The sequence below is a fragment of the Corvus moneduloides genome, chromosome 24 (assembly GCF_009650955.1).
Source record: "Corvus moneduloides isolate bCorMon1 chromosome 24, bCorMon1.pri, whole genome shotgun sequence".
Lineage (NCBI taxonomy): Eukaryota > Metazoa > Chordata > Aves > Passeriformes > Corvidae > Corvus > Corvus moneduloides.
The window spans coordinates 1298932-1320950 of record NC_045499.1 but is presented as its reverse complement, the minus strand read 5'-3'; the positions used below and the strand labels follow the sequence as shown (position 1 = coordinate 1320950).

Sequence of the window (22019 nt, the reverse complement as noted above, 5' to 3'; positions counted from 1 at the left end):
GTGGCAGCCATGGCTTATCCAGGGCCGCAAATCAGCGGCTTAGCAAATTGGACCCCCAGAGCGGCTCCTAGCCCGGTTGCATATGCACCTGGATCTAACTTCTTAGCCGGTGTAGCGCCAGGCGAGACTGCAACGAGACTGCCTGGGTGTGGTCCGCTGCCCTCCTTGGCGCTGGACTATTCTGCGCAGTCACAGAACCAAACCATCAACCTTTTAATACAGCATCTGCCTTTGCTGACAGAGTTACCGAACATATCCTGAATGCTGGAGGACCTGTTCAGCTTGCTACTGCAGCGGATGCCCAAGGCACCCTGCCGTGCAGGGTGCGCCGGGCCCGCTCCACCAGTGCCGCCCGCGGGAGACGCGGCTCCAACCAGGAAGCGGCGCGGCCAGCGGTGAACCTGGAAGTAGCGCTGTCGGGGGAAAACCCGGAAGCGGCAGTGGGTGCGGAGCGGCGGTGGCCGCGGAGCGGCAGCCGGGGAGCGCGGCGCCGAACGCGGTTGGGGAGCGGGAAACAGGAGTGGTTTCGGCGGCGGCGCCGAGCGCCAGCGTGGACCAAATGACAAGCACGGCGCCGAACGATGCCGCAGTGCAAGAGACAAGCGCGGCGCCGAGCACGGCTGTAGCCCCAGTGATGGCGGCAGCAGCTCCAGTACCGGCTCGGTCGGGTCTGGCCGAGACAGCATCTCGTAAAGAAGCTGCTGTTCAAACTGCAGCGCAGCCAGCTGCAGTCTGTGCTGTCTGTTCTGGCTCTAGTGAACTTAGCCAAAGTGCCCCTCTCCGTCCACCTCTGTTCGCTCCCAGCGTCTCTGAGTTGCCTTTGCCTGATGACTCATTGTCGGGCAGTGAGGCAGATGAGGTTCTGGCCCCAGGTCGTCAGGTGGCTGTAGCCGCGCGGTGAAGGAAAGGCTGCGCTGGTCTCGCCCCTGGACCTTTCAGGACTGCATGGTAACAGTGCGTCCAACCCACTACAGTCGCTCCTTAGAGTCAGTTAAGATGCGAGCATTGGAGGAGGGTGACTGGAGGTTATTAGAAACACTTGTAATGCCAAATAGGTTTGAGGATTCTGGGCGTAACTGGGAAGCTGTTACACTCCATCCACAGGCTGTGCCAGAAGTTCAGGATGGTAGGGATTCCCCAAAAGGGGAGATCCAAGCTCTCCCAGTGTACAAGGCTCTCCCAAATTCAGACGAGCATGGTAAGCATGAGGTAATTGCTTGGAAGGTTGCCCAGGACCTGCAATCCAAGGTGGCACAATATGGGCTAGGTTCTGCTGAGGTTATGCAGATAATAAGGGTGATAAATACAGATTTGCTTTCTCCATTTGATATCAGACACTGAGGTCAAATTCTATTTCAACTTGTACAATTTACAGTTTTTGAGAAAACCTGGAGAAAGCTGTCTGACAAGGCTGCATTAGGGAATATGCAGCTCCCTGCTGCCAATCCTAGACAGACAGCAGGAATGGATGCTTTGATGGGGACTGGTCCCTTCTCTGATCCCAGTCTACAGGGTACCTTGTCCTCTGGCGTCCTGCAGCAAGCTCAACAGGTTGGCATGGCTGCCCTGTTGAAAACCATAGAGTTGTCTGCATCCAGAAAGCGATATACTGAAATAGTTCAAGGGACATCAGAGTCATTCCTCTCTTTTGTAGAGAAAGTCGCTGCTTCTCTTGAGAAGCAGGTTGAGGATGACGGGTTAAGACAGATGTTGTTAAGGCAGTTAGTGAGAGATAACGCAAACGAGGAGTGCAGAAAAATCATAGATGCCTTACCAGAGGATCCTGAGGTAACAGACATGGTCAAAGCCTGCACTAAGGTGGGATCTGGGAACCAGAGAAGGTCTGCTTTGGCTGCAGCCTGTTCGCGCATCTTCTGGTCGTGAACCAAAGCAACCCAAACAGTCGAAAAAACGGAAGCGGCCTAAGCCGAGCCAAAAAGAGAACACACCGATCCCCCAGTGCAAGAGGTGTGGCAGACCAGGGCATTGCACGGGCTACTGTAGATCCCAGACTCATGCCGATGGTCAGCCTTTGCCGGGAAACTTCCGCCGGGGTGCAAGGAGGGGGAATTGCTCTCTGATGCAGTCACTCCCCCAGAGAGTGGCACAGGCACAGGCCTACCCAGCCACCCTAGAGATGGCACCCAGGGATCAGACGGCACCCACGGATCAGACGGGTTTGACGTCCACACCGCAGCCGCAGTCGTCTTAGACTCTAGCGGTATTTATAAGGTTCCCTTGGACGCATATGGACCCTTAGCCCAGGGATCCAGTGCGATGCTGGTGGGAAAACCTGACGTTGCCCATCAAGGAATCTTAGTACGCTCAGGAGTTACAGACGCTGACTTTAGAGGTCAGATTTGCGCTATGGTCTCCACGGAAAAATCCCCTGTAACTATTCCTGAAAAGACCTGCCTCGCTAAATTAGTGCCTTTTAAGTCTTGCGTCCCCAGGATAGAGCAACAAACTCACGAAGATAACGGCAGTGGATCTACGGGACTTCCGCAGGCCTTCTGGACTGCAGACATCTCTGACCAAAGGCCACAGATGACCTGTACCCTGGCCCTGCCGAACGCCCATCCGCCCTGGACTCAGCTTCGAGGTTTGATTGATACTGGTGCTGATGTAACTATCATCTCCTTCACTGCGTGGCCTCCCTCATGGCCTTTAGCCCCGGTGGGATCGGCCATCGCAGGGTTAGGAGGAACCACACAGAGCTATTTAAGCGAACGGCCTGTGGTGATGAAGGACTCCGAGGGGCACCCAGCTACGATTGGGGCTTATGTTACTACCACTTCCCTTAACCTTTGGGGATGGGATGTGTTGGCAGCTTGGGGGTACGGATTGGGACAAATTTTTAGCAGGGGTCACTGTGCGTAAGGGCGCACAGTATCCTACACTGCCTTTGCAGTGGTTCATTAACACACCAATCCGAGTCAGACTCTGCTCAGTTAGTTGAATTAAGGGCTGTTATCATGGCTTTTCAATGATTCTCACAGGAACCTTTGAATTTGGTTACTGAAGCTGACTAGCAAAAGCTTTGTATACAATTAATCACCTTACAGTACCACAAAATTCAAATAATCCTGTTATTCTGAATCATTTTCTCTCATTGCAGTCTGCAGGCGACATACAACTGCCCCGGGCAAAAGTCTGGGTATGGAATTTACTCACTAACCAGTGGAAAGGCCCACATGAGCTTATCGTTTGGGGTCGTGGGTATGCTTGCGTTTCCACAGATACTGGGCTACAGTGGCTACCTTCAAAATGCGTTCGCCCTGACCTACGGCACCAGAGGCAGAACAGGCAACCTCCAAATGATGACCAGAATGCAAACCATCCAAATGGCCACCAGAATGTAGATCATCAGCCTAATGACTCTTCTGATGATGACCAAGATGTTGACCATCAGGCAGATGGTCCTTCCACAAGCAGAGACTGAACTTTAAATTTCTTGTTATGGAGTCAGATAGTTAAAGCCTTAAGGACATATTTAGAATTAATAATTGATGTAGATTTCTATTTAGGATTAATAGTAGAGTTGTTATCTTATAAAACAAAAAGGGGAACTTGTAGATACAAAAATGCTGCTAGCGAGGATTTTCTTGTTATTTTTCTAAGTCCGTGAGAAACTTTTCTCTCTCACAGAAGAGGTAGCAGAGTTATGTAAACAACCAAGCCACCTGCAACCTTGAAAAGTCTTGTTTATGGTATAGTAGAAAAGTATTTTGACAATGGATGTTTTAGGATTTTAGCCAATCACCCCAAGGGGTGGCTGATCCTTTGTCCAATTAGACTATGATGAAAAAAGTCTATAAAAGAGTTTGTAAAATAATTAAATAAATCAATCTTGCTGCACAATTCCTGCCTACTGGATCTTCTCTCCTCCTCCTCCCTATGGCTGCGGGACATGGTGATATACTGTAGGAACTAGGCCTGCGGTAATAATGGTTTATTATGTCTATAGCATAATAACCTGCGAGGCGATGAATACCATTCGGAGTATATACTCAATTTTGTTTGGCTGTCCTAGTCTGGGCTCCTATGTCTGGGATCTCCTCAACAATCGCACCCAGCCCCTGGTGGGTGGAGTAGAGAGTGGTTTCTTCCAGCCTTTCAGGCCAGGCACAGCAGTTTTTGAAAATATTGAATTCCCTCTGGATGTCAAAGACGGCATAAACTTGCTGTTAGTTCTGCTTTGTCTTCTCTATACAGCCTGTACCATGTACACCATGCTTAGAATCAGAGCTATGGCACAGCATCCTCAGGATGAGGGAGGGAAAAAGAGCAGAGCAACAAACACCATGTCTACAGACCGTCACAGAGAAGAGAGAAACCAAACGCAAAGCAACAGCGTCCATCCCTACGCAGACTGACACAGAGGAGAAAGAAACCAAAGGCGCTGTCAGCATCTCCACACAAACCGTCACTTAATCAGAACAGCCTAAACCGATTGCAGTTGCCCCCGTTCAGAAGAAGAAATCAAAAAGCAAATCAGTCCGCATAGTGACTGATGAGGATGCAGCAGGACCTTCGCACCCTGCAGAAGAGGCAGAGCCAGAGATCAACACTCGGTCGCTATCCCTGGGTGAGCTGCGAGACCTGCGGAGGGAATTCACCCGCCAGACGAACGAGTCTATCCTGACCTGGCTGCTCCGCATCTGGGACGCTGCAGCCAATGACACCATTCTGGACGGAAGTGAGGCCAGGCAACTGGGATCTCTGTCCAGGGATGTGGTCATTGACCAGGGGATCGGGAGAACCCAAGAAACTCTCAGCCTCTGGTGGCGACTGCTGACAAGTGTAAGGGACAGGTACCTTTGTAAAGAAGACCTCCAGGTGCACCAAGGAAAATGGAGCACAATGGAACAAGGTATCCGGTGCCTGAGGGAATTGGCTGTACTGGAGATCATTTTCTCAGAAGACAAGAGATTTCCTAAGAGCCCAGATGGTGTCCAGTGCACATCACAGATATGGTTGAGGTTCGCATGCCTTGGACCAGAGATGTACTCCCGTTACCTGGCAACGCTGCAATGGAGGGAAGGCGAGGACAGGGTGGGCGACTCTGTCCACAAACTGAGGATTTATGAGGACACCGTCACAGCCCTGTTTCGCACCCATGTCTCCTCCATGGAAACAAGGATGGCTGAGCAAGTCCAGAGCTTGATTGAAGAAGGCCATCAGAAACTGAAAAAGGAACTGAAGGAAGAGATTTACCAGATCTCCCCAGAACCAACAAGAGTCTCTGCCATTAGGAGCCGGCATCCCCCAACCAGGAAGAGAGGATACACCCCACGAGGTAACCTCTGGTTTTTCCTTCAGGAACATGGAGAAGACATGAGTAAGTGGCATGGAAAACCCACCTCCTCCTTAGCGGCCAGGGCACGTGAACTAAAAAGAGGGACAACTACCACAAGAAGCTCATCCAGAGTCAACGCTGCTCCGGTCTCTCGCACACAGAACTCCAGACAGCATAGGAATGATAATATGACCGATCCTCTTGAAGAGACCTCAGGAGCATATTCACTGGAAGGGAGCAACATGTACCATGACCAGGAATAGAGGGGCCCTGCCTCTAGCCAGGTAGAGGAAAGGGAGAATCGGGTCTTTTGGACTGTGTGGATCCGATGGCCTGGCACATCTGACCCACAAAAATACACGGCTTTGGTTGACACCAGCGCTTAATGTACTCTGATGCCATCAAGGTATGTGGGAGCAGAACCCATTTCTATTTCTGGGGTGACAGGAAGATCCCAGCAGCTGACTGTACTGGAAGCTGAAGTGAGTTTAACTGGGAACGAGTGGCAGAAACACCCCATTGTGACTGGCCCAGAGGCCCCATGCATCCTCGGCACAGACTATCTCAGAAATGGATATTTCAAAGACCCAAAAGGACATTGTTGGGCTTTTGGGATAGCTGCTGTGGAGACGGAAGATATCAGACAACTGAGTACATTGGCTGGCCTCTCAGATGACCCCTCTGCCGTGGGACTGCTAAGAGTTGCAGAACAACAGGTGCCAATCGCCACAGAAACAGTGCACCGCCGGCAATACCGCACCGACAGAGACTCTGTGGTTCCCATCCATGAGATGATTCGCAAACTGGAGAGCCAAGGGGTGGTCAGCAAGGCCCATTCACTCTTCAACAGCCCTATATGGCCAGTGTGTAAGTCCAGTGGAGAATGGAGACTGACGGTGGACTACCGTGGCCTGAATGAGGTCACGCCACCATTGAGCGCTGCCGTGCCAGACATGTTGGAACTTCAGTACGAGCTGGAGTCCAAAGCAGCGAAGTGGTACTCCACTATTGACATTGCCAATGCCTTCTTCTCCATTCCTTTGGCAGCAGAATGCAGGCCCCAGTTTGCTTTCACCTGGAAGGGCATGCAATACACCTGGAACCGACTGCCCCAGGGGTGGAAGCACAGTCCCACCATTTGCTATGGACTGATCCAGACTGCACTGGAAAAGGGTGAGGCTCAGAACATCTGCAATACATCGACAACATCATCGTGTGGGGAAACACAGCAAAGGAAGTATTTGAGAAAGGAGAGAAAATCATCCAGATTCTCCTGGAAGCCGTCTCTGCCATCAAAAGGAGCAAAGTCAAGGGACCTGCCCGAGAGATCCAGTTCCTGGGAGTAAAGTGGCAAGATGGACGACGTCAGATTCCCACCGAGGTCATCAATAAGATCACTGCGATGTCTCCACCGACCAACAAGAAGGAAACACAAGCTTTCCTAGGCGCCTTGTGCTGAGGAAGCCCCACCATATAACGAGCTACCGGAGACTGAAAGACATTATGCCCTCTTCCTGCCGAATTGTAGGCGCTAACCGGAAGTGGAAAGCTGCCGTATGGAGCCCCACACGACGAGTTGCACAAGCTACCGAGGGACAAGGTGGATCGACTCAGGTTGCAGAGCTTAAAGCTGTCCAGCTGGCTTTGGATATTGCTGAACGAGAGAAGTGGCCGAGGCTCTATCTCTGCACCGACTCATGGATGGTAGCTAACGCTCTGTGGGGATGGCTGGCTCGCTGGAGAAAAGCCAACTGGCAGCGCAGAGGGAAGCCCATCTGGGCCGCTGAGATTTGGCAGGACATCGCCGCCCGAGTAGAGAAGCTGACCGTGAAGGTTCGGCATGTGGATGCGCACGTACCCAAGAGTCGGGCTAATGAAGAACATCGCAACAACGAGCAGGTGGACCGAGCTGCCAAGGTGAAAGTATCTCAGGTGGATGTGGACTGGCAGCACAAGGGCGAATTACTCCTAGCTCGTTGGGCCCATGATGCCTCTGGTCATCAGGGGAAAGATGCAACATACCAATGGGCCCGTGACCAAGGGGTGGACCTTACTGTGGACAGCATCTCACAGTTGTGAGACCTGTGCTGCAATCAAACAGGCCAAGCAGGTGAAGCTTCTGTGGTACGGTGGACAATGGTCAAAGTACAGGTATGGGGAAGCCTGGCAAGTTGACTACATCACCCTTCCCCAAACCTGCCAAGGCAAGTGCTACGTGTTGACCATGGTGGAAGCAACCACTGGATGGCTGGAGACCTACACTGTGCCTCATGCTACAGCCCGGAACACCATCTTGGGCCTGGAAAAGCAAGTCTTGTGGAGACATGGCACCCCTGACAGGATCGAGTCAGACAACGGGACTCATTTTAAGAACAGCCTCATAAACACCTGGGCCAGAGAACACGGTATCGGATGGATATATCATATTCCTTATCATGCACCAGCTGCTGGAAAAGTTGAATGCTACAATGGACTACTTAAAACCACCCTAAAGGCTCTTGGTGGGGGGACCTTCAAAAATTGGGAAGTGAACTTAGCAAAGGCCACCTGGATGGTCAATACCCGAGGGTCCATCAATGGAGCTGGTCCTGCCGAGTCTGAGCCCTTGCACACAGTGGATGGAGATAGAGTCCCTGTGGCACATCAGAGAGGTATTTTAGGAAAGACTGTTTGGATTAATCCCACCTCAGGCAAAGGCCAACCCATCCGTGGGATTGTCTTTGCTCAAGGACCTGGTTACACTTGGTGGGTAATGCAGAAAGATGGAGAAACCCGTTGTGTACCACAAGGAGATCTAATCTTAGGTGAGAACTGTGTGTAGGGTTTCACTGTATATATATGTGTGTGTGTAGAATTTAGGGAAGGTATTGATTTAGGATGATGTAGATGGTAATAGAATAAGGGGTGGATGATGTCCTGGATTGCAGTGTATTCTGTTACCATCCTCATGAGCTGTTGAAATCAGGTGGGGCAGTGTTTCCTTGCCTCCTCCCCCCAGACTATCTTTCTGTTCATGGCCCATCATTGTCCTGCCACATGACTCAGAGATAACTCCCTCCGGACTATCTTCTGTTAATGAGCCTAATCAACACTTGGCCTCAGGACTCATCACCCCCCCCCATTGTGAGATGCTCCAACACAGAGGGAGGAACCAAGCATCCCATCCTGGATATAATCTGAGATTCTGAACACCAGAAACAACCCTTCTACTGGATTTCCAGAGGACAGGAGGTACACAGCCACCACTGGACCTAAGGAAGAGCAGACCCTTTTCCTACAGGATCACCACTTCAGAGGACTGCAGCCACCATTCTACCAGACTGCTACCCCCACCCTGCCTAACGGGGTGTCAGGTTGTATCTTGACTCTGTCAGTTTGACAGTGTTTTCTTTTAGTATTTCCTTTTCTTTAAGTTCCCCGTTAAAATGTCATTCTGACTTGGTGCCTCCCACTGGTTTGTTTTCAAAATAGTACACGTATAATCTCACTTTTAAGCCAAAGGAATTGCCTTAGAAGCCAAGCTGGGGCTGTCCCCAGCAATTCACATGCAGATTCACAGACATCTTTTGGAATCCTCTCCTGGTTTGGCCTGGAGAGTCTGGAAATGAGACCAGGAGAGGTCCCGCTTTGCCCATGGCATTCCATGGCTGACTGCCCTGGCCAGGAACTCCCAGGAAAAGAGGCAAACACACCCATTCCAGTTCCACAGAACATTTTATCCAAATAACATTTATCGATAATACGTCTTCTACAATTACAGAGTCCAATGTCAGTTCCCGAATGTTACAGCTCAGCCTTAATCTATTAATCTTAACACCTATTTTCAAATGAGAACAATAAATTTTATTGGGAACTTGAACAGAAAGGAAACTTCTTCTTGACCTAACTCTACCAACTTGTCTATCAGTAAATCTCTTAACAAACGGAAGCTAAACCTAATACAAACTACTACTACAAAACATCTAACTGTTCCTATCCTCTGAAACGCAAAATGCACTTCCCTTCCTTAGGCCAGATGCAGCCTTTTCTTTGGGATTATCTCCTCCTCTTGATCACTGGTAGATTCTGCTGGCTGACGTCTCTGCCAAAAAGAAAAAGGAGAAAAGGAAATTCTCACCTTGAAAGAACACTCAGGTGCAATTTCTGAGTATTCACCCAAATGCCATCTCCTCTGTCCATGCCCCAGCCCGAGCAGCCAGTGGGCAGGGCAAGAGCCCAGGAGTGGCCCCAGTTGAGGGATGCAGAAGCAGTGAGATCAGACTGTGCCCCCAGGTCAGCAGCAGACTCCAGGGCCAGCCCATCCTTCCTTCAGGCTACCCCCCAGCTGTCAGGGGGGTGAATTGAGCCCTAACTAAGCCCCGCTGCAAGCCCCCGTTGCCCTGGGCCAGGCCTGGGCAGCAGCTCAGCCCAGTTCTCCCACCTTGGGGGCCGTCAGCTGCGGGCGCGGGGTCGCCTTGTTGGAAGAGGAGCCCTTGGAGCTCGTTGGTGCTGTCTGAGCTGCGCCCCCTTGGTCTGCCCCGATGTTCAATTGGCCTTCCTGCCCTGAGGCTCTTGCACCTCTGCCTGAGAGGGATGGGACCCTGCGGAGAGACAGGACAAGTGATCCTGGCTTTGCTGCTGCTCCCGACTCAGCCAGGACCGGCAATGGCTCGCAGAGCTTTGGAGGGAGCGTGGCCCATTTGGGAAGGCAGTCCAGCTCCACAGGCACTTGTGCCCTGCCCGTAAGACTCAGCAGCCCCCGGCTGAGGCCCAGGCAGGCTGAATCCTCCCTGGCAGGGACACAGCAAGATTCTGCTCTGGGGAAGCTCAGGGCTTTCTCAGAGGAGCAAGGAATGCCCGGAGCAAGAGCAGCTCCACTGCAGAGGGCCACAAGGAAAGGCAGAGGGGGCTTTCCTCTCATGCCACAAGTTTTCCTCCAGAAGGAAAGCCAAGGCCAGCGCCAGCCACCTGCTCCTGCTGCCCTCTGGCAAAGAGAAAACCAAGGAGCAGCCCTGCCCTAGGGCAGTCCCAGCCAGGCTCCCAGCACAGAGACCGGGGCCTACCTGTGCACGCTCTGCTTTTGTCGGTGCTTGTCTCTCTCGTATTTCCTCTTCAGTCCCTGGAATGTCTGCACATAGCTGATGGACTGCAGTGCAGGATAGAAGCTCTCGATGACATGGGCAACCAGGGACTTACAATCTTCCTGCAAAAGGAGGAACAAAACATGCTCTCAGTCTCCAGTGGTCACAGGCCCAAGTTCAGAAAGCTTCCAAGGAATGCCTTCCTTGGCCAGAGCCAAAGCCCTTTTGTCCAGAGCAGTTGGGAAGCAATTGAGATTGATCCTGAAGCCAAGAGCTGAAATGGGGAAAGAACGATTCATCTTCCCGTGGCACGGGGCACCAGGGTCAGCAGTGTCCCCAGGCTGTTGGTGACACTTGCATGGAAGCGGGAGGCTGCACTGGACCTGTTGAGCTGAGAGGCCACAGCCGTGTCTGAGCTGAAGCTGCTGCTGAACTCACCAGTCGGAGGAATTCAAACAGCTCCAGCACAGCCCAGTGGAGCAGGTTGGACGTAGCTCCACTCTGCAGCAGAGCCTGCACAAGGGGTGCCAAGAGCTTTCCCTGGATGATGTAACAGGAATACAGCTCATCCTTCAGGCCAATGATCTTCCTCAGGAAGTGCAGAGCCCCTGGTGAAGAGAGAAATGCAAGGGTTGGAAGTGCTGCAGTGCAGCAATTCATTCCCATCCCTTCCCACGAATCCCGAGTTCAAGGGTCCCCTGGAACACCTCCCACCTGGGACACACACAGCCTGGCAGGAGGAAATGCCAAAGGCTACTCACCCAAGGCCAGAAAGGTGTGTTTGGAATTGATCAAGAGGAGGACTCGTCTTAGCAAATCCCAGTGGAAGATGTAAGCCCTCATGTGCTCCTTGTGCCGTGTCACACAAAAGGTCAGCAGCTCCAAAATCAAGGCCAGGAGTTGTGCTGTTTGATAATCATCTACAGGAAAAAGTAATGCCTTCAATGAGCAAAAAAGAAAAATAAAAAGCAAGAGATGTCCTGTGCTGCCCACCCAGCTCAGGTGCCAGTGCAGTTCCTGACATGGTTTCAGTGGACTTTGGCTTTCCTGGGTTGCTTTAGGAGGGGGAAGTTTGGGGGAGAACAAAACACAGAACAAAGCACAGCCTGAAGCCATGTCAGCACTCGGAGGGGCAAGAAGGGGCTGAAAAGTGCTGCCTGCAGCACCCCTGTCCCTGGGGAGCAGCACTTTTCCTCAAGCACATTCCCAGCTGGCCTGGCAGGCTGATCGCTGGCAGCACCCCTGTCAGTCCCTTCCAGGCACTGCAGGCCTCCAAGGGGGGGAACAAGGAAAAATCCTCATTCCCTATTTCCCAGGTACCTTTGGCTGCATTGGCCAGAAGCGGCGCAGTCAGAACAGGAAGGCAGCGGGTGTAGAAAGAGTTGAAAAATCCAATTATTTTGGATACCTAAGGGAGGAAACGGCTTCATTAAATCCTGGCCTCGGCAGAGACCTTCCCAATCAGAGAGCGCAGTACCAGCAGAAAGAGCCTGCAGAGAATTCCCGTGGCCCCGACAGCTCTGCCTGTATCTTTCTGGTGGGGCCCGAAGCATTCAGGTGTTCCCTGCACAAAGAGCCATTTCTTTCTTTGGGGGGAATCTGAGAGACATCCAGCCCACCTTGCTCTCCCCAAGAGAATCCCCACCAGGGATGCCAGTCTATCCTGGCAATCCATCCGTGACTCGCCAGGCTTGACAAAGTGTCCTTCGAGTCCTCTCCAATGCAGCCATTGCATCAGGACAAGCTGCCATCCTTTTCCCAGCTACTCCTGTCCATCGCAGGCTATGAAGCCGGGCACTGGGGGTGCCAGGGCCTCTCCTGGACTCTGCTGCTGCCGGATGTCTCCCCCAGGCAGCGGGAGCTCTGGCCAGGCACTGCTGTGTCCCTGAAGCGCTGCTTGGGGGAATGACTGCGGGCACAGTGCCCCACACACAGGCCTGGCCTCAGCCAAAGGCTCTGGCAACTTCAGCTGCTTTGGAGCTTCTTGCCGTTCAGGCTCAGAGCACACACCACAGCCAAGCGCTGAGCCCAAGCCCAAGCTGTTTGCATGCTGTGCCCACAAGAAGAGCCCTCGAGAAGATCAGGGTTTCCCTTGGCTGAGACAGCCCCGTGTCTTCAGCCCTTTGCATTCCCTTACATCAGCTGTAGCCAGCAGATTCCTGGGATCGAGCAGAGTCTGCAACAGCTCCACGACCTGATCAGCTCCTCCTACTGCAGCAGCAGGATGGTGGAACAGCTGCTTCATGAGCACACGGATGAGGTCGGTACCCTGCAAAACCCAGACAAAGTAAGCCCCCAATAATCAGAGTGCAATGGGTTTCCTGGTTTCTATCAGTCTGGTTGGTTTCTTCCAATAAAAATGAAAAGGAACTGGAAACATGGAGATTGTGTTTGGCTGGTCTGTTTCCCGTTTGCCCTAAGCCTGGTCTATCCAGGCACCCACAAACCACTTTTACTTACATGGTCCCTCTGCTGGGCCTCTTGCATGAGAAACTCATGGACCAGGAACGGACAGAAGTCGACAAAACAAGACAAGATCTCTGTGGCAGCAGATGCCACTTGCAGATCATCCATTCCCTAAGACAAAAGAGTTTAATTTGGTAGGGTAAATCAGGTTTGCTGTTTCCTATCAGGTAAAGCTGCAAAGAAAAGGGAGGGAAAGGTTTTGGGAAGGTTTCATTCCCAAGTTTCTCTGAGAAACACAGTCATATGGTTCCAGAGAAACTACAATAAGCCAGCAACCTCTTTTGCCCACCCTTTGCCTCCTTTAGAAGGGACACAAGGCTCTCTGTGAATCTGTGAGTCCTCACGTAGGCAGGAACCGTTCCCATCGTGCCACTTCCTGGCTGGAACAGCTGAGACACTGATCTTCTGTACCTGTTATCCACAGCTGATTCATTTTGTACCAAAGGGCCAATTGCACACATCAGTCTCTGTCTCTTTCCTCTGCTCACTTCTTCTTCTCGTTGAAATAGATTGGAAGGCAGACTAAACAGTGCCAGTCCCTGCCTTGTCGTGTGGGTCAGTTAAAGGTGGCTAAGCTTAAGTTTGCCAAGGTCAAGTCTGTGAAGGGCCTTCCTTGGACTTCATGTTGTTTTAAAACTTGGCAAGTGCCTCATTCTGCCTTCATGTTCTCAGGCTTGCGACTCAAAGGATGATCTCAAGCTTCCTGGGAATGCTGGTGTTTGTCCCACACGGGGACACAAGTGGCTCAACCAACCTTCCCCTAAAGCTGCCGAGCCGAGTGGGGCAGCACAAAAGTTTTGCTGGCAGTGCTGTGCCTGGCTCAGTTCCCAGGTTGTTCCTGCAGCAGAGAAAGCCCCTGGAATCTGGTGTTTGTGAGGAACAGCAGCACTGATGCTGGATTGCAATGGTCAGGTGGCAACTGCTGCCCCAGCCAAAGGAGGGACAAAATTCTGTTTTCCCACTGCTGCTCAGGACAGAGGAATCTGCTGCCAGCAGGAGGACAGGATCTTTTGGGGAGGAACCAGCCAACAGCTCCAGAGGAGCCAAAAAGACTTCTCTGGCCCCGCTCCAAGCAGAGCCACAACAGCCCCAGGAAAACAACGCCAATGCAGCTGCCCCGTGGCAGCGAGTCTCCTTCCATCTGGACCCTGCCTTGTCCCAAGGACTGCACTGAGCACAGACTTGGCCCTGGTGCAGTACCACAAGAACCAGGACAAGCCAGGGAGGCGCTTCCCAGAGCTGGGGGAGCTTTGGGATTGTGGCCAGTCCAATCCACTTCCACTCTCAGCAGAGCCAATGTGTGCGAGCCAAGGGACACACAAGAGTTCAGCAGGTCCAGCAAGGGCTCCAGTGGCTCTGGCCTTTCCTGCTTTAAGGAAAAGCAGCTGGAAGTTTTCACTTACCAGTAGAATTTCAAGAGCAGGAAGAATTCCCAGCTTGGCCAAGCTTTGTAAAAATGCCTTTCTGTTCTGGTGGAACAAGACAGAAAAGGCACAGAAGTCCTTCACAAAGGTCACCTGTTGCATAGGAAAAAGAATTTCAGGTGTCTTGGAGTCAGACAACTCTCTGAAAGGAGGAAAGGGTTGCAATTTCTCGCAGAGGGGGAGCCCAGGGTTGTTGTGACCTTCCTAGAGAATGGTCTTCTTCTCGTGGTGTCTCCTCCAAGCTTTGCCAACATCAACCAAGCAAAGCCACGGAACGGAAACACAGAGAAAGAAGAAATTCCTCAGCTGGCCTTGACCTCAGAAAGAAAGACGGTGATACAGAAATAAAGTTCTCTGGGATGCTGGAGCGTTCTGGGAAGAAAGCAGAGCTTGAAGTCAAGGGTGTCAGCTCTGTGCTGGTCCTTTCTCCACAAGGAAATCCTGATTCACATCAAAGACATCAGATCTTACATTGCCAGAAATATTTCTCGGAGTGAGGACTTAAATGAAGACTGAGCTGCACTGGCAAGGATTGCTGGGTTCCAGAAAGACCTCAAGGACTACAGAAGGCCTCGAGAACAGTTTCCCTTTTCCTCCTTCACCCCTCTCCTTTCAAGCCTTGGAGGAAGTCCCACGAGCACTGACTCACCAGTTCCCATCGCTGGTGGGCACCTGTAGCTCCAGCTGTTAATTGGGCCAGAACTTCCAACCAGAATTTCTGGTCTTTCTGTGGAACACACAAAAGGAACACAACTGACAGGGGCCTCTGGAAAGGCAGAACTTCCATCTTGAGAGGATCCCCTCCTGCCACAAGCCCAAGTCTCCACCCCTCCGTTCATTGCAGCCCAAGAAAGGCCAACGCCAGAGAGCACAGATCCCGCAGGATCCGTCCTTCCCAGGGCACTGTGTCAGCAGTGCCTGTGTGCAGCAGAAGCAGGGCCAGAAGCCCAGAGCCCCAGGGGAAGCTGAGCTCAGGGGAGGCTCCCGAAAAGTGCAACTCCCAAGAGCCAGCCGAGACACAGCTTGTCCCGTGCGGCACCTGCCCCGCTCCCCCTGCCCTGACAACATCCCACAGGGATCCCTTTCCCTCCTGAGCAGCTGAAGCCCTGCAAAGCATCTTTCCAGGCCCCCCGGGGCACGGGGGAGCAGATGAACAGGTTCCCAGCTGGCTGCAGCCACGGCCTGGTTGCCCTTCCTCGCACTCAAAGCAGCTCCCTCCTTGCAGACGCTCTGCTTTGCGCTTCTGCCCCAGCCTTGGCTTGGCACAGTCACAGCCTCTGCTCCCAAGAGAGACTTCAGGACCTCCAGGACAAGAGCTCCCTTCTGGCCAAGCATTTCAGTTCCCCCATTGCTCAAGCCTCCAGTGGGACAAGAAAACCAGCCTGAACATCATCATCACCATCTAACGCAGGGTTTGGTGCTCGAGGCACCAACTCTGGCGTGCCCCAGGTCAGAGGGAGTCCAGCTGCGTTACTTCCACACATCGCTGAAGCGGCTTCGAAGTCAGGAAAAGGGCTGCTTGCTTTACAGCATTCAGGACTGGCTCTGGTGTATTTTGAGCCTGGTTCTGTGGCTTGGACAATAACCCCTCACCGGTAAGGTGATCCATAGAAACCCCGTTGTTTTTTGTATCCCGAAGTAAAATTGGGAGGACCTCTCCCAGTTGCTTTCTCCAACCTTCTTCCCATATTTGAAACTCGGATGGGGAAAGGAAGCAGGAGAAAATGCTTTTGAGGTCATGTGGCACAATCACTGTACTGATGAGAGTCATCTTAAGAAGGTTTTTAAAATACTGACTCTCCCTCCCAAATTCTTTCTGGGCTTTGCAAAGCTCTTTGAGCCCTGCAGCATCAAAAGGTTTCCATGTGGGATTATTGCCTGCTCTGTCATAGGTAACAGGAGCGGCGAAGGGATAGGACGGGGCTGAGGGGACTCCCAGGCCCGATTTCAAGATGGCGTCGGTTCTGGTACTTTCCCCGTGGGAACCAGAAGTTCTCCACAGGGGGCGGGGTCGGAGGACCAGGAGGAGCGGCCACGGGATGGGCGGGGATTCTGACACAGGGGGCGGTACCCAAGGGGTGGGAGGAGCCCGATGACGTCACATCTGGGGGATAGGAAAGGGTTGGGGGTGGGCGGGAAAAAGGGATTGTGGGAAGAAGAAGGGGGGGAGGGGTGAACTGTGCCATGCGGTCGGCGCCATTGTTCAGACACGTGGAGTGGGGGGGGCAATGGCAAACAGCATTTAGAACAGTTTTCTGGGATTACAACTGGGGAAGAGGGCGCGGGATACGGGGTTTGGGAAGGGGTTGAGGCAGCCTGGCCAGGGCTATCCCGACAGGGCGGCTGAAAAGACCGAGAAGGGTCAGGGAGAAGGTAGCAACTCTGTGTCTGTGGGCGTATCACCCCATTCTGTCTTTCCAACGAAAGGGGAAGCGGGATAAGGAGCAGGAGGGGAGGAAGGAGGGTTACAGGAAGAACTGCGGGGGGGGGGGGGGGGGGGGGTTGTGCTTTTCTTTTACTTTCCGGTGCATTTTATGCAAGTCCCAAAGGACTAGAACTAGAGGAAAGAATTTTTCTCCAGAGGAGTCTCCCTTTCGCTTTAAATCAGTAATCTTATCCCCCACAGCCTGCAAGAAGGCAGGAGATTTTAAATTTGTAAGAGATACTTGAGGAAGGTGAAAGAAAAGCCAGCGAACAAACTGTTTTAACAGACCCTTAGAAAATTCAAAACCACTAACTTGAAGGGATTTCACAACTTGGAGAAAAACCTCTCTTTGGGGCTGAGAGAGTTTTGATCCCATCTCTCTCTCAGCACTTCTTCCACCCGCCACCCGCAAAATAAAAAAAGAAACAAAGTGTAAGGGACTGCGGATACTCACACAACATGTAGAACTGAGGGGACACATGCCAGCAGCCCCCCAGTAGCCACCAGGAGAGGACCACCTGAAGGCTGCACAGGGACTTTTCCCAGGGCCTTCAGGGATGGGACAGAACAGGGGGAATTGCTTGAAGCTGAGGGAAGGCAGGTTTCAGTGAGGTCTTGGGAAGAAATTCTTGCCTTGAAGAAGGCTGGGCACTGGGCCAGGTTGCCCAGAGAGGTGGTGGACTCACCAGGCCTGGAGGTGTGCAGTGGGCTGACTGTACCCACCAGAGCCGCTCTGTCTCTGCCGTCTGCATGTGGACGGGGCAGAGGAAATAGCACCAAGGATCCCTGGGAAATTCAGTTCTTGAGGAAATTTGGCGGGAGTCCATCTGGTGGGAAACAGCTCCCCACAACCTGCTGCCACGTGGGTTACTCCTGCTGCCACGTGGGTTACTCCTGCTCAGGGTCAGGCCTTCAGGCCCCTCCTGCTCCAGCCTGGGTCCCCCACGGGCTCCCAAGGCCTTGCAGCAAACCTGCTCCAGCGTGCAGGGCTCCTCCTGCACGGCTCCATGGGTCCCTGCCAGGACCCTGCTCCAGCAGGGGCTTCCCAGGGGCTCACAGCCTCTCTCGGGCATCCCCCTGCTCCAGCTCCAGGGGCTGCAGGGGGATCTCTGCCCCCCGTGCCCTCCATGGGCTGCAGGGGCACAGCTGCCTCTGCATGGGCTGCACCACGGGCAGCGGGGCAAGCTGCACCTGGCACAGCTTGTCCCAAACTTCTGCACAGCCCCTTTCTCTGGGAAACTCGGTGCTAAATCCCAGCAGTCAGGGATTCACAAGGCGGGGCTTGGGGTGACCTTAGCCCTAACTAAGCCCCCTGCCCACAGGCTGGTACTGCCCGTGCACCAGCACCCCCGAGTCCTTCCCCTCAGGGAACGCCACCGGCTTTGGATGAGGTCTGACCAGTATTTTTGATGCCTTGATTGGTTTTGGTCACTGCTTTGGGCACCTCTGGCCCCAGCTCACTGTCCCAGGACACTCTTTGGCTGGACCTTCTGGTGTGAGCATTCCCGCGTGCCCCCGGTGGCAGAGCCCGGCCCGTTTCAGCCGCACCGTGCGTGCAGATCTCCCTGAGTGCTTTGGGAAATGAGCCTGGAGGGGGTGGAACTGCCAGGTGGAATTGGGCCTGCCTGGGGAAGCTGGAGCCGTGCAGAGCAGAGGGTGCCAGCCCTTCCCACTGCCACATCCCGCCATGGCACAACACGAGCTGGTGCTGGGAGCCACGGCACTGCCCGGCCGGGACCCAGGGAATTGCACAATCCCAGAGCCCTTGTGGCTGGAAAAGCTCTCTGAGAGTGTCAAGTCCAACCATTCCTCCAGCGCTGCCACGTTCAGCACTAACCCATGTCCCTGAGTGCCACATCCGCATCTGCCACATGAAAAGGGATTTTCTTTACTGTTAGTGTAGGGAGATTTACTTGACCCTCAGTGTTTAATTTGTCTCTCAGTGCCCCAGCAAAGCCGAGACCCTTGTGCCCGAGCAGTCTGTCAGCGTCCCGTTAGGGGGAGCCTTCCCCGAGCCATCCTGCTGGATCGGAGGCTGGTTCCACTGACTTACTCCAGCATAAGGAAGAGCACTCGGCAACTCTTCCCACTTTTTGACTCCTCAGGGGCTCTTCCTCTTTATCCGAGTATATTCCCTGCTGCTGGCGACTCCAGGGAAGGACTCACTCTCAGAGTTTACAGAATAACTCTCTTTATTGATATAAAACTGTGACAGGTTACAGTTCGAGGATTGTCTGGGATAGGATGTGTCAGTGATAGGATCTGACTGCATAAACGTGTTCAAAGATTAAGACAAGCCTTAATCCTCAATTAAACATTCAGTGTGCACAGAGTACAGTTCTTACCCAATAGGTCCTGACAGGGAAGAAGGCAGGTTCAGCCCATCAACTGAGCCCTGCAGTTACCATGGAGTCTTCCCTCGCTTTGCCTTCATTCTCAACTTACTTTTTAAATTCGTCCTGTTTAGGTGGAACTTGAGTGACTCAAGTCATGCAGACCTTTATGTAAAAGGTGTAAAATTCTTTTGCTTTGCTTTTAAAGGTAAAGTCACAAAGATCACCCCAGTGAGAGGTGGTTATACGGGGGGGGGGGGGACCTTTGGGATGGAGGGGTGTGTTAACGATACAATTAGACTTTAATGAACCATGTTCATCAGAGGAGAGCATTTTCACCCCAGTTGCTGGCTCGGCAGCAGGACATCTCCTCCTCCCTGCCCTGACTGGCAGGTGCTCAGCAGTTTCGAATCTGCAATCACCATCGAGTTTTCTCCAATACCCAACCTGAACCTCCCCTGGGGCAACTTGAGGTCGCTTCCTCTTGTCCTGTCCCTTGTTCCCTGGGAGAAGAGGCTGACCGTCCCCTGGCTGTAAGTCCCTAAACGGAAAACTGCTCTCCTGCATCCCTGGGCTCTGCTGGGTGCTGCTGGGGAGATGGGAAAGCTGCAGCAGGTGAGAGGCAGAGGGACAGCCCCAGGCAGCCCCAGGTTACAGAGCCCAAGAGACACCACTCTGCCGCTGGGGAGACACTGGGAGGTGATCTGGGATGGGCTTTGGGCTCTCTGCACTGCCAAAAGGGGCAGAGAGTGTCACACAAGGCCAGAGTGCCAGTGCTGGCAGGAGCCAGGCCTGGGCCCCGCTCCCTCTGCAATGGGGTCCTTCACAAGCCTGGTCCCCTTCAGAGCAAAGACCAGAGATGGAGTTTGCAGCAGTGGAATTGGGGGATACAGGGATCCTTTCTGAAGCTGACAGGCAGCTTTTAATCCACCTGCTCTGCCTCTTCTGGAGAAAAGAAACAGGAGTAGGAGAGCCTCTGAAACCTGGCAGCCCCTGCCTTGCTCCTGTGGGATGGAGGCTGGAGGGGGCAGGTCTGCCCAAGTCTGCTGCAGGTTGGCATCTGCAGCACCATCTCCTGCACCCTGGATTAGGCACAGCCTCTGAGCCATCTGGCAGAGGTTTCCCAGCCCCCAGGGAAAGGATGCTCATCTCCAAATGCTGCGGTGACATCAGATCTGGGATATGTCTCCAATGCTCTACAAGGCCTCAGGGAAACCTGTGGGAGATCCCTGGCCACCAGGAGCAGCTGCAGTGGGTGATGTTTTGGTTGACAGCTGTTTAACATGAGTGGCCAGTGTGCCCAAGTGGGCAAAGAGGCCAGTGGCATCCTGGCTTGCACCAGCCACGGTGTGGCCAGCAGGACCAGTGCCTGTCCCTCTGTGCTGGCACTGCTGAGGCACCTCCAGTCCTGGAGGAAGTCCGGGGGCCCTTATGGCAAGAGAGACATTGAGGGGCTGGAGCATGTCCAGAGAAGGGAACGGGGCTGGGGAAGGGTCTGGAGTCCCAGGAGCGGCTGAGGGAGCTGGGGGGGCTCAGCCTGGAGAAAATAAGGCTCTGGGGGGAGCCTCTCCTTTTCTACAACTACCTGACAGGAGGTTGGAACAAGGGGGAGGCCTGGCTCTTCTCCCAGGTAGGAGGCAACAGGACAAGAGGAAATGGCCTCAAGTTCTGCCAGGAATTTCTTAGCCCAGGGTTCACAGCAAAATTCCTGTGGAATCTGGTGCCAAAGCTTTCCAGGTCCAAAGGAAGCAGCTCCCTGCTGCACTCCGTCCTCCTCCCTTCCTGCCAGTTTCAGCTGCACAATCCCAGCAGCTGCAGCAGCCTGGGCTCCCCAGCCCCTGCCAGCAGAGTGCTGGCTCCCGGCGAGCCGCGCTGCCTCGGGAGAGGAGTGGGAGTGGGAAGGGTCCCTGGGCCCCAGAGAGCTCCTTGTGCCAGCTGCCTGTTCCTCAGTGCCCACTTCCATTTGTCGAGGAGAAAAAGGCCAGCTCAGGCCAGAGAAATTCAATGGGAGCCTTTGCCAAGGGCACCCTGGCCTCTGTTGACAATCCTGTCCATGGCCACTGCCATCAGGAGCACTGGAGCATCCAGCTTCTCTCCAGCCTCACCTGCTGCAAGGGCTGGCAGATCCTTGCGGAGCACAGGGGCTCCCAGGGCAGCAGCTCAGGGTGGGAAGCTGTTTAGCCACCAGCAAAACTGTTCTGTTCTCCTACTTCCCCTCCAGGAGCTTCCTGTGGAGCTGCTCCTGGAAAGGACAGCCTTTTGCTGGCCTCCAGGTTCAGGCAACAGAACACGGATGGATGGAATCTTCTTGGAGTCTTCCAAGACACTAAAAATGCCTAAGAAAGGGAAGATCCTTTCCCTGTCCGGTGCCACCTGGTTCCTGTCCCCGTGTGGGGTTTGCTGGGATCAGGGAGGGTGTCCCACTCCCCTCCCTGCCCTCCTCCACAGGCAGTGCCAGAGTGCCAGAGGGGGACAGATGCCGGGCGGTGTTTCCCAAGGGGAGGAGAGCAGAAGTTTGTACCCCAGCAAGCAGCAAATCAGGCAGGGATCAGCAGACACCCAAAATCCAGGTGGGATGTGGGGTCCTGCCAGGGTGCTGAGCACGGGAGCAGTGAGCAGGGTCAGACAGAACATTCAGCGTGGGGTCAGGCTGCAGGGCCCACACGTGGACCACCCTTGGCTTCCAGGGTGTGAACAGTGTCCCCTGGAGCCCTGGAATTGTTTGTCACAAGGTCCTGGGCCTTCCTGGGCTCCTGTACTGCCCTGGCATAGAAACACACAGGAAAAAGGGAAAAGCAGCTTTGCAGCCCTGCAGCCACACTTTCTGTAGGCTGCTCTGGAAATGTTTGGGCTCAGAGGGACACATGTGAGGGTACAGAGGGTCTGTGGGACATCAGGGAGAGGCAGCAGTGTCTCTGCTCCTGCAGTGCTTTGGCCTCTTCACTTCTCAGAGCTCTCCCTTCACAGGGAGCCAGACCCCCCCTGTCCTCCAGCTGTGCTGGGAGTGCTTCC

At 53.6% G+C, this 22019-nt stretch overlaps 1 protein-coding gene and 1 long non-coding RNA gene across 2 annotated transcripts; one reads left to right on the top strand and one right to left on the bottom strand.

Moving 5' to 3' along the window:
• The first annotated feature begins 678 nt into the window (after window positions 1-678).
• On the top strand, window positions 679-7511 carry LOC116455529. The gene is made up of 3 exons (XR_004244416.1): window positions 679-689; window positions 1704-1709; window positions 7363-7511. It is a non-coding gene; the product is annotated as an uncharacterized LOC116455529 (long non-coding RNA).
• Window positions 7512-9000: 1489 nt separating this feature from the next.
• On the bottom strand, window positions 9001-17499 carry LOC116455507 (serine/threonine-protein phosphatase 4 regulatory subunit 3B-like). The gene is made up of 12 exons (XM_032133455.1): window positions 17361-17499; window positions 17129-17261; window positions 14899-14976; window positions 14229-14342; window positions 12820-12936; window positions 12497-12628; window positions 11680-11767; window positions 11121-11279; window positions 10798-10967; window positions 10342-10481; window positions 9720-9879; window positions 9001-9380 (listed from the first exon to the last, which is right to left on the bottom strand). The coding sequence occupies exons 2-12, from the start codon at window positions 17153-17155 to the stop codon at window positions 9306-9308; spliced, it is 1260 nt and encodes a 419-aa protein (XP_031989346.1). The 5' UTR covers window positions 17156-17261; window positions 17361-17499; the 3' UTR covers window positions 9001-9305.
• Between the last annotated feature and the right edge of the window lie 4520 nt (window positions 17500-22019).